Genomic DNA, 15,695 nt, shown 5'->3' with positions numbered 1-15,695 from the left:
TGCCCTGCTGGGGTCCCTGCAGATGAGGATGAACAGACCTTAGTTCATATTAGCTTAAACTATCCCTGAGGTGGGCTTAATAATTGCTGTTACGTCCTGCTCTGCATGGTGTATGTGTGTGGCAACTTTCAGAAGAAACAGTCCTGTGAGAGCAGTAACGTCTTTAAGTCACTGAATCATAGAATAGAATCATAGAATTGTTTAGTTTGGAAAAGACCCTTAAGATCATTGAGTGCAACTGCTAACATAACACTGCCAAGTCCACCACTAAAAATGTCACTAAGTGCCATTTCTACACATCTTTTAAATAACTCCTGGGATGGTCACTCAACCACTTCCCTGGGAAGCCTGTTCCAATTCCAGGACTGCACCATTTGCTAGTCAAACTTCTACCATCCTAGAGCATCTCCTTTTCCAAAATGAGGATCCAGACTGAATTGTAAGGAGTATGGCTGAAATGGTGGCAAAGGCTCTGCTCTTTCTCTTGATTCCAGAGGACCCTAGAGCTCTGAAACAATTAATCAGGAGGTGACTTGTGTCAGTTGATAAAGAAATAACCTAGTTCCCCATACATACACTCTTGCTATTCATGCATTAAAAAAACCCCACAGTAACATCAATCCTAGAGTTGGTTTTTTTGGAGTAAATAAACAAATTCATGTTGGCATTTAAAATCTTCAGGTGACAGATTAGTAGGGCGATGACTCCAGCTGCCTGTTGATTTTTCATGGCAGTGTCTCTGAAACTAATTGGTTTGGGACTTAATGTTAAAGAATCTTCAGAAACAGCTGACCTTTTTTTGATTCATACATACGTAATTTATTTCCTGAAAGCCTGAGTAAATCTGTAGGATTAATTGACAGAAATGTTTGAAAGACAACACAAAGCAGGTAAATTCTTCTCATCCCTGTGTCTACAAAAGAGAAAGTAAAATGGAGGTCCTTCTCAAGAAAAGCAGATGAATTTCAAGCTCTCTGTTATAGGTAACAGTGCTGCCAAAAAAAAAAAAGATAAAAAAATAAAAGAGAGAAGTCATGGCAGCATCACTGAAAGCACTGCCAGCAGTTTGAGGGATGTGATCATTCCCCTCTCCTCGGCACTGGTGAGACACATCTGGAGTACTGTGTCCAGTTCTGTGCTCCCCTGTACAAGAGATGTATGGACTTACTGGAGCCAGTCCAGTAAAAAGCACCAACCAACATACTCAGGGGCTAGAGCACATGATGTACAAGGAGAGCCCAAGAAAACTGGTCTTGTTCAGTCCAGAGAAGAGAAGATTCAGGGGGACTCCAGTACCTAAAGGGAGCCTACAAGAAAGCTGGAGAGAGACTTTTTACAAGGGCATGTAGTGATAGGACAAGGGGTAATGGCTTTAAATGGAAAGAGGGTAGATTTGGATTAGATGTAAGGCAGAAGTTCTTCCCTGTGAGGGTGGTGAGGCACTGGAACAGGTTGCCCAGAGAGGTTGTGGCTGCCCCATCCCTGGAAATGTTCAAGGCCAGGTTGGATGGGGCTTTGAGCAACCTGGTCTAGTGGAAGGTGTCCCTGCCCGTGGCAGGGGGGTTGGAACTAGGTGACCTTTAAGGCCCCTTCCAACACAAACCATTCTACAATTCTACAATTCTATCAATGTGACTGTCATTTACAACTATCCAATTAATGAACAAAGAGAAGAAGAAGAAGCCATATTTTTCTTGATGGTTCATGGCAATAGGATGAGAGGCAACACAGACAAGTTGAAACCTGGCAAATTCTGACTTTGATACAAGGAAAAAAAAAATTACTGTGAAGGTGGTAATGGAGCATGTTGCCCAGAGAGCTGGTGGAATCTACCTCTTCAGAGACGTTCAAGACTCAGCAGGACACAGCACTGAGCAACTTGATCTGATTAGACCTGTTTTAAGCAGGCAGTTGGACTAGATGATCTCCAGAGGTCCCTTCCAGCCGAAATCATTCTAAATTTCTACAATAATGACCAAGTTATTCTGCTAAAATACAATGCTCAATGAAGTTTTGGGTTTTTTTGGTTTTTTTTGTTTGTTTTTTAAATAATGGTTCTTTTCCCATTCTATTTTTTGCCACCATGTAAATCTTTCCAAAGTGTAGTCTCCTAAACCCTGTGCTTCAGTAAGTTGAATTATCTGGTCTCTAAGAATTTTTATTAATTCAGCTGAGGTCAAATTTGAAAAAGCACCATAAGAGAAGTGGGCAAATACTAAAGAATTTTAAACAGAGCTAACTGATAAAGACTTTAAACATCTTTAATTCACGTATTTTTTTGAGCCCACCTGCCATTTCATTTTCTTATTACTTTTTATTTTTAGTTTTAAACAATAATCTATGCCAAGAGAGGCTGAAAATAGACCCATTAAAGTGTAGTCTTGCACAACAATACCATGTTATAGTATTGATATGAACTATGAAATTATCTCACATTTTTCCTTCTGCTTGTCAGTGTAGCATTTAAATGCAGGAATAATTTTTGCTTAAAAAAATCAGCAATGGATTATAAAAAAGGACATTTTTTCATGACATTATATGTCAATCCACTTCCAATTTTCTGTTGTTTCCAGCAGCATTTCTTTATGCTCCCTTTTTCTATATTCCATGGTGAGAGTAAAATAGATTCATGCTGAGGCTGGAGGTTTTGAAACCTTCTAAGAACAACCAACTCTGTCAGTTATCATCAGCCATTTCTCTGTGGGTCCAGATGAGTAGTCCCCTTTGTGTCTACCATATAATGCTAGCTAATATCTTGAAGATTTGCATGAGAAAGCTGAGGGAAAAATCTGAGCTCAGGCTACGAGGCATGAAATACAGGCTTTAGGGAAACAAAGGGAGAAAAACACAAAAGATGCACTGGTGTGTGGTTGGTGAATCTTCACTGTTGCTCCTGGAGATGCATAGTTATTGGGATTGTCAGCGTCTGAAAAGGCAATCAGTACCTAGTTGGCATGTAGGCATTGTATTCTTCTCCCATCAGTGATAAGCAGTGGACTAAGTTGCAAGTTGTTCATGTTTCTCCATAGCCATGCAACAGTGAGAGTCCTATCCTGGTGTCTTTGTGCAGCCCATATGCTGTAAAAAGCACACCTAGATGTATTCTCAATTTACCTAGTGTTTCATAGAGTTCAAGGAGCACCTACATGGCTTTCTGACTGCTTGGTTTTCATAACCCTTTCTTCTCCTGCAATACAGATAACTTACTCCTGTTTGGGGGAACAACAACTAGATACAATCATTGATTGCAAGTGCTCACACACCTTTCTACTGCGCCATTGGATAAAAACTGTAAAATGCATACAGAAACCTCAGAAATATGAGCTGTTACTGATAGTTGTCATACTGCTTCTTGCAACTATCCATGAAATCCTGGGCACAAACCCACAGTTTAATAAATAGTTTTATTTAAAATCTGAGCAGTGCAAATTTCAAATATGAGTAATTTATATAAGCAGTGGTTTTTGTCAGAAGTGAAAACTTTTGATTTATGGCACCCTAATGCAAACTTAGCTTATGTTCTAACTGTAAATGTGTTGTTTGGGAAATTTCTGTATTAAAAATGCTGTGATCTCTCGAATTACATCTCTTCCCACAAGAGATATACTAATCCTGACATTGATCCTGGAGTACAGAGTGGCTCATATTTGTTGATAGTATAGCAATGCCATCTGTATTTTTTTCCCTAATACACATAACAAAGCATACCACAGTACCATCGAGCTACAACTTTTGCACAAGGGGATAAGAGGAAAAAGGAAAGTGAATGTAGCCATCTTTATAGGCCTTTGCATTCCTCCTCCTATAGCAGAGAGGTTGTGTTTTGCACAGCACTATCTACATTATGGGGAGACTTTGGCTTCACAGTGGGACATCTGTGAAGGACAGAGATGGACTGCTCTGTTGGACTGTTTGGACTGAAGGTCTTTGTACCCGTGACAGCATCACTGGGACCTAATAGTTTTGGTATGATTTGGGCAAAATGTACATGTAGAATGAGATACTATTATGATTACACATCTAGCTAGTTAGGTGGCTAGGAAGTAGGGACAGTTAAAATCTCTCTTTGGTGCCAACTGCTTGATTAGAAATAAAAGGCTGCCCACAAATGGATTTTTGTGGAAACCTCTAGGACAAATGGAGACCATGAATTTTAATCTCTGCATTTTATTTTCTTGATACTTTGTTACACAGGGCAGCTTTTATGTCCCATCTGAAAACTGCATGCAGCATGCATACAAATGGCATAAGGACCTCTGTCTTCTGCTCTTGAATGCTCAAAGAGGACTTCATATGTACTACACCCTCATAATGAAGGAGATTCCTGATTTACCACAGCTTAAGTTGGGTAAGTGAACAGACATTTAAAAACACTGATTATTTTACAGTGCTTCATTTTCAATACACATTTTAGTCCCAAAACTCCTGGGCTGTTTAGAGATTTTGGAGGATTTTTGTTGTGTTTTCTGCTTAATGTTTGTTCTGGCACACTGTAAAGGTGACTGCCTTCTCATTTTATGCAAATCCTTTCATTGAATGTGGCCTGATGTGTAAAGGGATAAAATGTTTTGACAGATTTCTCAAAATACTTGCATTTCATTGATTTTTGGCCTCAGTTGCTTTTTGAAGACTTGAACTTCCGTTCTGAATTGCCATGAAATCTGGGGAAGAATCTAGCATTTATTTTTTTTTCTCTTGAACAAGTTTTTTTTTTAAAAAATGAAAAGAATAATCTGAAAGGTGATATGTGTGTTTTTGAAACATACTCCCTCATTTACAATTTGCAATGTATTTCTTCCCTGCCAATTACATAATTACAACTTGTTCTTTAAAATGATACTGCTTTTCTTCCTAATCCAATTGTTTAATAGATTTTCTGGGTTTGGTGGAGACTTTTTTTGGCTGGTCAGGCCTGCTAGGTCCAATGTGCAAGCAACTGGCTGGCTGGATTTGTGGGATGAGCTCTGTAATTTGAGTTTAGTCATGTTTGTAATGGGAGCATGAACTCCTGTGAAAATGAAGTGCATCCCTGACTAATTCCAGCTCTCCCACCTGTTTGTCTGAATTCAGGGAATGTGGCTCATGATGTCACATCTATGTGTTTGTGTCTTTGTATTTCTGTATACAGGTTTTGAAGTTACCAGTTTATTATGTTGCTGAGATAATTATATTAGGAGAGTTGATTGCATTGGCCAGCAGATTTAAAAAGGGAGCAAAAAACATTTTCCAGTTTCACTGTGTAGTGCTTGTATACAAGAATTATCAAACATAATACAGGATGCTTTACAGACTTATGGGCTTGATAGGTCCTGTTTTCCACTTCATGTCTTGTTCCCCAACATATATTTCCCTTTAAGATAGCCTAAAACTCATAGGGTGGGAAGAACACATACTGTGTTATTCAGTCCAGCTATGAGAAAAAGAAATTACAGCATTTTTATTTGCAACTTATGAGCTCTCAGACAGAATCCAACATGCAACAAAACTCATGCTTCAGGCACCTTGGTTGTCAGGCACATGATACGTGATTTGTGCCTCACCTGGACAGGCTTATAGGTTGGGAGAAAGCAGAGTTGTGTATGGTTGGTTGACCACAACTCAAGACCTACCCCAGAGCACATATTGGATTTCTAAATACAATTAGCTTGGTTTTCAAATGACTACTGGTACTGAAGCAGGCACTTAATTTGCAAAATGTACTTGTTGTAATGCATGCAAATTTGCTAAATGCAAATACCCTTTTTAGTCTCTTGAGCAGAATGCTATTTGCATCATTTTATTCACAGTCTGAAAATCTACTGAAGATTTGGTTTTAAGGCTTATCTTCTGATGCCTGTTGCAAAACTCAGCAAAATCATGGGGTATAAGATTCACCCAGTATCATGCATATGAAGCAAATTTTTATATCTTCCTCCTTACAATCATTGGGGAGAAAAAGGCCTACTTAGGACAATAAAATACGTTACCTGACAAGTATTGCTTTCTACCTTGGCGTGGCATGAACTGCACCTTGTACTTGCTCATTTTTCTCCACTGACCGGGGGAGAATGTAAATGACTCATTCAGCGGTAAACATGTATATTGATCAGATTAATCTCATCAATTTTCTAAAGACAGTTAAGATATATCCAAGGCTATAAATCTCTGCAGACTTTCTTAATTCTTTTTTTCTAACTCCTTGATTAGTATATTAAAAAAAAAAAAAAAAAAAAAAAAAAGCTTAGTTTAGACATTAGAAGTGGGAATGATTGTTTCCCACATTTTACCAGCTGAGGATGGGTCTTCTTAAGGCTGCCCTTTCCCATTCCTTAATACTATTTGAGAAGAGTCATTTGGGTATTGGGGAGGGGATCATTGGTTGTTCTGCTTTGTTTCTTTAAGGATACAATTAGAAAGTTCCGCATTGCAAAATCAAGCTGCCAAAGTTGGAGAGTTGATTTATGTCCTCCTTTGCCTTATAGTCTGTGGTGCATTTAAAGTGGAGTGTCCCTGTGCTGCATTCTCACAGGACTAGATCAAAGCCCTGCTGCTTGCTGTAGGAGTGGACTGGTACTTCACGCTCCACAAGGCAGTACAGAGATGCCCAACCTTTCTTTTACTAGTCAGATATCTGGTATTGCTTACACAGTCCTGTGTAGCACAATAGGGAGGACCATTTCTTGCACATCATTTTCTCAGACTTTGCAACAGTGAGATTCTGCATTCAGTTCTGGAGTTGGCCACAAATACCAAAGGCTAACAAGCAAACTTCTAGTAAAAGAGAGGGAAGACAATGAAAAACCAAATTCTGTTGTCTTTGCCCTGACAACAATATTCCAGAACTTCTACAGGTTTAGTGGTCCAGCTTACAAAAGCAGAAGTTGTGCCTGCACCTGTACCAGTACAAGGTGGGTTGTGGAGTGCCCACATCCAAACAGAAACTTGTCTGTCAGGGAAGAATATCAAATGACCTATTTATTTCTCACATGAATAAACAGCAGAGCATTAAGATTTCACATCTACTGTTCTCAAACCTGATCTCTTTCTTTGTGTTTTTTTTTCCCTAGAGGAGCTATCTGTGGAAGAGACGTTATCTCAGCTTTGTATGGAGCTGCAGGTATTTTCTTCAACAGAATCTGCCCATATGTTTTTCAAGTCCATTTTTCAAGTGCACTGAGACAGCCCTGTCACATATAAGAGCGGAGAGAAAAGGAATTTGGTGCCATCAGAAAGTTTGTTGAATGTTTCTCTTCCACCAACAATTTCACATAATTTTGATTAGTCACTTATAAGATGCTTGTGTCACTTTTAACAAGTCACCAGCTGGATTGCTTTAACATCCTTCACTGAACCTAGCCCTGAGTATCAGAGTATGCAGAAAAAAATTATTTGAGGGTAGGTTTTAATTACAGCTTTTATGCTGGCAGGATAAAAGATACTTTGGCAGGTTGTACAACCATATCTTTTCAAATAAAAATGCCTAAATGTGTAGAGAGGCTCATGGGAGGAAAAAAGTGATTTTGGCACAGAAGTGACCGAACTGCTCTCTTGAACTTCCTTTTGCCACATTTATTTCAAGTGAGACACAGACAAGTCATCAAGGGTGCCAGGAAGAAATGCAAGCATCAGCTGATCACTGGGGAAAATGCTTTATAATCAGAGACTTAATAGATTTGATTTGCTCAGTTTATTAGCAGGAGGGACAGCATAGGGAAGAATGACAAAATAACAATTAAGAGAGGGAAGCTGAAGCCAAACCAAACTGGAAGTACATTCACACTGCAGTTACAAATGGTGGACTAATTTTTGTCAGTCGTGGGTGAAAAATGTTTGAAATGGCAAATTTCTTAATTTTAAGTCACGACTTGGATACTTTGCAAGAAATCTGATTTCATATAAATTTGATTTAGAGAAACATAAGTTACTGGGCTCAGCTCTACTAGTTTTAGACACTAAGTGTATAGGAGGTCAGACAACACAATCTAGAGTGTCCTTTGGACTTATTTTCTCTGAGTCTGGAAAAGTCCAAATTGGCTTGGCATACATAAGAAAATGCCAGCATTAATTTCTCTATGTTTTCAAATTCCTGTCCAATTCTTGTTCTCCCAAAAAGCTTATTGACTTGTTTTGCATGGCAATATTAATAAAGCCACACTGCTTTGACTGTTTGAAAGCTGCTGGTAACAGCATAGCAACAGATAGGTGAACACAACAGATAGAACAGCTGGTTCTCTGGGGTGTTATAAAAACTTCGGTTTTCCTGTATGCTGTAAAAATGTTTTGCCTTAACATCCTGGGATGATAGCACTCTATCCATCTATGCATAAATTGATGATAAAGACAATGAATTTGCAGAGACTTTCAAGACATGAAAGTTGAGATCTTGTACAATATTGACGGGACATAGGTGCAGCTGCAGTGTAAGTGCTGAAGTTGTATGTACCTCTGTATAGTATACAGATTAGTATTGGCAATACTTTCCCAGTATTTTGCCTCGAGGAGTCTGTGAACTGAAACCATTTCTTTTCAGCAGAACATACGAAAACCAGTCATTTATAAAGGAAGAAAATGCTATTAAAAACCACACAGACAAAAGCCTGTAGGGTTAGTCTCACATTACCGCTGTGTTACCAGAGCCAGGTCAATTTTTAAAATTAAATACAAACAAAAGAAGAAAAAAGTGATTTTAACCTGCCATAGCTTTGTATTCAATCCAAGAACACAGCAGATGCTCAATGCAGAAGAAAGTGGAAGGGATTTTTTTTTTTGTGTGTGATTGATTGATTTGTAAACAGACAAGCAAAAATAACTCCTCAGAAAACCCTCTTGATTTATTTTGCGTGACAGTATTGTTAAAGCCAGACTACCCTGAGTGGGGCTTGAAAGGTGCAGTCACAGGGAACAGCCCAGCAGCAGGTATGTGAATGGAGTAGCCAGAATCACGTTTGGTGATCATTATAGTTGCTGGGTTTTGCTCTGAGGAACTGAGTCTCTGGGATTTGACCTGTGTCACTAGTGCTGCTAAGCTCTTGTCCTGTGTGTGGCAGTGCAGTAAGACTCTCAGAATTAGAAATAGGCATCATCTTTTCCTTCCTTCCTTCTTTCCTTCTTTCCTTCCTTCCTTCCTCTCAAATATGTTCAAAAGGTTAAGAACCAATAAACTAGAAAAATAGCCATCACACACCTATTCCTAGTATTGCTTGCATTAATAATGCATCTTCTTTGAAGACTGTGCTTTCAGTTTATGATCTAAGAGGCAGCTTACTGACTAAATAAAAAAAAATAAAAAAAGACATACAGCATATAAAATTGAGTGCAGTAAATAAAGTAGTGCCCTGACTCTGCAAAGAGAAATGTTTGGGCAGGATCTTTTGTCTACCAGTATGCCCCCGATTTTTTCACTATCAGCATGGGTTCTGGAGCTTGTGCCATTTTGGACACGTCATTAAAACAGAATAGCACCCAAACAATGCAAACTCAGTGACAATATCTGTGTTATATCCACACATATATTTTCTCTGTTTCTCTCTCACACAGACAATTTGTTTTTAATCATGGCTTAGTTTGCAGTGTCACCAATCTGGAAACTACCTGCATAATAAAATGTGAAAAATAAACAGGCTTTCAGCTAGACTGCAGTCCTAACCAAAGAAAGACCTGGCCAAGAACTGATAAGCAATTCCTCTGGTATTATTTCTGGAATATTTCTGGTAGTATTACTGGTTTCATGGCAGCAGGTAGGGACGCTAGGAACAGATGAAGGCTCAGTTCTGTACTCTTTGTGCCAAAACATGGAGGTAAAATACAATGTCTGTCTCTTGTTGAAGAAATTGTGAAACCAGGGATATTGATATGCTAAGACTTTGCTGCTGAAATGCACTTCCTGGGCTGCAGAGCTTTAGCGCAGAATTGCAGCCTAGAGCTGGAGGGCATGGAGAGCCCCAGCATGTCCTAGTGTGGGAGAGAAGCAACAGCAGACTCTGGGATGTCTGTTTTCATCATATGTTGAGGACACAGTGTTTTGGTTTGGGGTTTGTTGTTTGTTCCCCCCCTCAATCACCCATCTGGTGTCCTAGTGTGACATAGCTGAGAAGGCTTCTTTTGCTATCAGAAAGATGATGGGCCATGGTTTATTATTTCAGAGCATCCAGCACCATCTGGTGGATAATTTGGAACCCACTTTCTTTGATTTTTTTTTTCCCCCATTTACTACATCTGCAATAATGTGTCCACAAAAATTAAGGCTGTTCCCTCAAGCCAAATACGTGGCTTTTAAAGGGTAAAAGCAAAAGTCTCACCAGCTTTATATGGAGTAAAATAACTAAAAAATAGTAGCATTAATAATAATTCTAAATCAAGAGGAATTTTTGTTGTTGTAGTTCTTAAAAGGACTTAATCTAACGTATAAACTGATTTTCCTTCATGACACTGTCTTGATCTCAAAACTTCCTTTCTCTCCTCCAGCTGCTGAGCAATCCAGAGAAGATAGCAGAACAGATAAGCAAGGACCTCGCCTGGCTTTGCTCCCACCTCCTGGCCCTGTGGACCCAATTCCTGGAGGTGGCAACGCTCCATCCAGAAGTTACAACTTATCTGACTCAGGAACATCACATGCTGAGGGTAACGTTAAGAAGTTAAAAGTTAGTTCAGTAATGAAAACCTCCTAAAGACATTAAATTATTTATCTGGATATATATTTCCAATACTATTCTGCCCCTATGACTATTTACTTGAAATGGGGTGAGCAGAACAAGAGGCAAAGAAGAGGTGAAACCCAGGATTTGAAATTACAGATTTCAATTTCTGTATTGAAGGCTGTTGCTTTTATGGGACCCAAGTTCCTGTGTAAAATGAGTGCACTTTGAACACCAGAATCAGACGTGGAACAGGAGGTGGGTAGGAAGAGGTAGATATCATCTGTACTTGCTAGATATCCATAAATCATAAACATTTGTTTTGAAAAGCACAAGCATCACAATGACAAATAACCAAAAAAAGATTGTTTTATCTGAACTTGTTTCACAAAACTACCATGAGGAATATAGATCTGTTCTCTTCACTATGTCACATACAGATATATATATATAGATATATATATATAGCTAGTTTTCGCCTTTCTCCTAGTGAGGTGCACATCACAAAATATTAATACTGTTCATGTGGAAATTGCTCCTTGTACTTGATAATAAAGAATGCACAAAAGCACTTTTCTTTTGAGCTAACTTTGTCAGATCTGCTTATCTGATTATTTCAGCAAGTATTGTGTCTGCCATTAGGACGTTTTTGGTTATTGACCAGACATCGGTTCAGCACATCACCTGAGCAGAATTCATAGTCTGATCTAATCATTAGAATAGGGACATAGAGAAAAGGGTAGGATTCACCTTGCTTAGCTTTAGGCGTCTAAAGTGTAGGAATTGCCATATTAGCTTATGTTCTGGTTCCCGTAAGAGTCAGTGGAGGTCCAGTTACTCTCCAGAGTGACCAGAACAACTCTCCGGTTGCTCTCCCCAAGAGCACAGTCAAGCTTGCAAAAAGAAGGCATAAAATGCAGGAAGAGGTGACTGAGTAACAGATGCTGAGACTCCCCTGGTTAATTTGACTAGGTCTCCCTTGACTCTGAGAGGACCTAGGTGGCTTTCAGCCAAAGGACCCAACTCTCTGTTCTCCCAGCTCCTCAAGGTGAATCTCACACTGTGGTTTTTTCCAGCTTTGACTGATGTCAACTGCCTGCTTGACCTTTGGCAAATTACATATCTCTGTATGCTTCAGTTCCTCCCCATATAAACTCTGTGTAATGATATTTTCCCAACTCTGGAAAACAGTTTGAGAGCCCCAGATGAAAAGTCATACTGTTAAGATACAATCTTTTTGAAGGGATGCTAGTCTTTTTTTTAGAAAGGCTGCTTGTTAAAGCATAGCTGGAATTTAGGGAGATGCCGAGATGCTATGACATATGCTTTTCACTGCCATTTTCTGACACTGTAACAGAGGTCACTTTTACAAATATTATTAGTAATGTATGGGCTGCAGTTTAACAGCTTAGTAGATTTGATTGCATATTATGCTTGATTCATTTAAACTCAAAGCTTATTCCAGGGCAGATAGCAGCACTGAATTTTTTATAGCTTATTTCACACTCTGTGCTCTGCCAGCCACTTCAGATCTGTGGTTCTTTTGTAATTGATTATCCAACACTGAACAGACCTAATGTCCATGAAGAGATTTGAATAGCTCTCATTTGTAAGTATCATGACATAGGCAGATGTGTTTCTACCATGATAGGGCTTATTATCCTCTGGGCTGATATATAAGACTTCCTTTACTCTCTTGGCAGTCACTGTGGATGTTCCCATAGAATAGATGATCAATTATGAATTGTTCTAATTTAGTAACTCACTTCACTGCTGCTATACAGTTTGCATGGTGGGAGAGGAAGAAATCTTCCACACTTTAAGAATACAGGGGAAAATGGTAAATTTGAAAGCTTTTAGAAAAGTAATCAGAAGATACACGTAAGCAAATCTTGATTTACCGTCAAGGGACACTTCTTGCCTCCCAGTAAAATAAGCAACTACACCAGCTGCTTTGTGCTGGAGTGGGAAAGTGAAGCAGAACTGAGGTCTTTGGTTTCTTCTGTTACCAGTGTGGTGCAATGCAGATGAAGCATACTAAGGATTCTGATCCTGACAATCACTGCTCTGTTATTAGCCTGATTGTACTTAGCACCTTTCAGCAGATCTTAGGTTTAACTTGTGTGTTTCTCTCCCAGGTGAGGAGATTCTCAGAAGCCTTCTTCTATACCGAGCATGAAAAACTCGCTGTGCTCACATTCCAGGAAGGCCTGTAAGTAACCCATTAACCCTCCCCCATCACTGGAATGACTGCAAATGTAGTTTAAAATATTTTGCAATCAAGACTCGGGTCTTTTTCTGCTGGACATGGAGGAGTTTGGTTTGAGGGAAGTCACTGGGTCTGTTGCAGCTCCATAATGTAAAACCATTGAAATCAGCGTCAAAAGTAAGTGACTCCAATCAGGCACCAGAAATTATTAATTTCAAGATTCCTGTATTTTAAGGATATGATGCAGGACATCCTCTTTGCCCACCTCTCTTCTCAGTGGCAGCTGGGTGATTTCTTTTCAGAATGTATCTCCACCAACACCACCAGCCTCAGGGCAGGCAGAAATACTTTTTTATACTTTTCTTCAGTTTAACTTCCTAAACCTACTACACCAGATCCAGTACTGGTACTTTTAATGGGAAATAACTGCTGACAAGCAACAAAAGCTTAACATTTAAAAATTTGCTTTTTACCATCCTTAATATACATTTTTAGGGTAGGCAGTCATGGATTTCTTTTGGTGTTTAGACCAGCCATACTTTCTATAGCAGAATGGATCTTTAAATGGAGACAGGAGCATTAAACAGCCAATGCAAAGCTGTGAATGAATGTTCACTAGATGCAGCAGTGGAGGATAGGAATGTGGAATACCAGTACATTAGCTGGAGGAACTGTAGGAGCGATGTGAGCTCAGAGCTGATAATTAATAGACTGAGAATTAACAGTGCAAAACAGTCCAGGAAAACAAACGTTGCACTGAGCAGCATTCATAAAAATATGCTATAAAACATTGGCAAAGTATTTCATTCTGCTTGACACTTCTTGCTTGGAACCAAGGTGGGCAGTATGAAAAGCCAGTTTTAAAGCTACACCAGGACAAATCCTGCCTTCAGTTTTAGCCAATGATCCCAAGTGGAGCACATGGACCTGATCCCTGAAGGCGGAGTTCAAAGAAAGATGCTCACATTTAAAGTTCTGAGTAATGAGGGATGTCCAGACTATTTGTCCACTGAAACAGCCTGTTATCATGGGGGGACCACAGCATTACCAGTGTGGAAACCCATCTTTCAGAAGGGGCTTAAAGGCCGTGACATCAGGTCCTGTCATGATGTTGAGGCTTAAGTGAGACATCTGCTTCTGACCTAGTGCAAAGAAGAAAATCACTTTCTCAGAGCTGCCACTGGGGACATTAGGGCTGATTCAGCATAGATGGAAAGGGCCATGACTTCATTAGTGGATGGGTTGTACAAGGCTACCTTGTTCTGCCGAATTAGAGCAGCACCATGGCTGCAGGGACCCAGCTGTGCTCACTTAGCCCTCCCATGTCAGGCTTTAAGTGAGCTATGTACAAGGAAAACCCCATGTCAAGATCCTGGGGTGAGGGCACAGACACTCATGGCCCCATTCAAGCAAACATAACCCAGCACACAGGGAAGTCTAATTGCAAGAAGTGCTTTTATGTCTCCAGGCAGCAACAGAACAAGCCCATTTCCTGCAGGTAAACATAATTTTTGCTCAGTAATTATCAAGGGGACTGAGTAAAAAAAGTAAAATACTTTACAAACTTTAAAAGTTGGTCTACGTGGTAATTCAATCTGTAAAGGCCTCATGGCAGAGTCATGTTTTCTTTTTGATTTTGCTGGGTTGTCTTGGTTTAAACCCAGCTGGTAACAAAGCACCACACAGCTGCTTACTCACTCCTCCTGCCCCAGTATCCCCAGTGGGATGAGGAGAAAATATAAAGAAAAGGTCATGGGTCAAGACAAGGACAGGGAGGGATCACTCACCAGTTATGGTCATGGGCAAAACACAGGTTCAACTTGATGAAGATAAAAAATCGATTTAATTTACTACAAATCAAATCAAACCAAGGATATTAGGAAGTAAACCCAAACCTTAGAACACCTTCCCCTCACCCCTCCCTGCTTCCTGGGCTCAACTCCACTCCCGGTTCTCTCTCCCTCCTCCCCCCAACAGTGGCACAGGGGGATGGGGAATGGGGGTTGGGGTCAGTTCCTCACACGTTGTCTCTGCCGCTCCTTCCTCCTCAGGGGGAGGACTCCTCACACTCTTCTCCTGCTCCAGCATGGGGTCCCTCAGGAGACAGTCCTCCATGAACTTCTCCAACATGAGTCCTTCCCACAGGCCACAGTTTCTCACAAACTTCCCTGGCATGGGTCCTTTCCATAGGCTGCAGTCCTTCAGTCCCAGCCTGCTCCAGTGCAGCCTTCCCCAGGGAGCGGCGGCCATCTTGTGGGGCATCCCTCCCCCACTCTGGCATGGGCTCCTCTCTCCCTGGGCTGCAGGTGGGCATCTGCTCCCCCGCTCCCCTCCGTGGGCTGGGGGGGGACAGCCTGCTGTCTGGTCTCCCCACGGGCTGCAGGGGCATCCCCTCCTCCCTTCCTTCCTCACTGACCTTGGTATCTGCAGAGGGGTTCTTCTCACATTGCAATCTCCCCCCCACCACTGCAGGTTCCCCTCCTTAAATCTGTTCTCCCACAGGTGTTACCACCATCACTGACGGGCTCGGCCTGGGTCAGTGGTGGGTCTGACTTGGAGCTGGGGAAGCTTCTAGCAGCTTCTCACAGGAGCCACCTCTGAAGCCTCTCCTTTTGTACTAAAACCCCTCCACACAAACCGAAAACAATGATGTAGTTGGAAAAACAGGGTCTTGCCTGTTAGAGTATTGTTAATGTTGGGGGTGGCAGTAGGGAATATTAATTGGGTCCACAGAGACTCCAGCTGAGATCAGCTCTCAGCATGCCAGGTGCTGTACAACCACCTCTAACAGTAGCAGTTTTTCCCCCCAGTTCTTTCTTCCTTCTTACCAGCCAAGAACTCTTTTTTTGCCTCCCATACTTTTACTGTGAGAT

General features: G+C 40.6%; 1 protein-coding gene across 1 annotated transcript in view; it reads left to right on the top strand.

The window, feature by feature from the left end:
* The window catches only part of FAM135B (family with sequence similarity 135 member B), a 217,560-nt gene that overhangs the window by 185,088 nt on the left and 16,777 nt on the right, over positions 1 to 15,695 (top strand). Inside the window, exons 8-11 of the mRNA XM_049819516.1 lie at positions 4,195 to 4,348; positions 7,047 to 7,096; positions 10,444 to 10,599; positions 12,752 to 12,825. Of these exons, the coding sequence (XP_049675473.1) occupies positions 4,195 to 4,348; positions 7,047 to 7,096; positions 10,444 to 10,599; positions 12,752 to 12,825 (434 nt within the window). The remainder of the gene's footprint in view (positions 1 to 4,194; positions 4,349 to 7,046; positions 7,097 to 10,443; positions 10,600 to 12,751; positions 12,826 to 15,695) is intronic.

Source organism: Accipiter gentilis, chromosome 2, assembly GCF_929443795.1.
Source record: "Accipiter gentilis chromosome 2, bAccGen1.1, whole genome shotgun sequence".
Taxonomy (NCBI): Eukaryota; Metazoa; Chordata; class Aves; order Accipitriformes; family Accipitridae; genus Astur; species Astur gentilis.
Note: the sequence above shows the minus strand (reverse complement) of the source record. Positions and strands in the feature narration are given on the sequence as shown.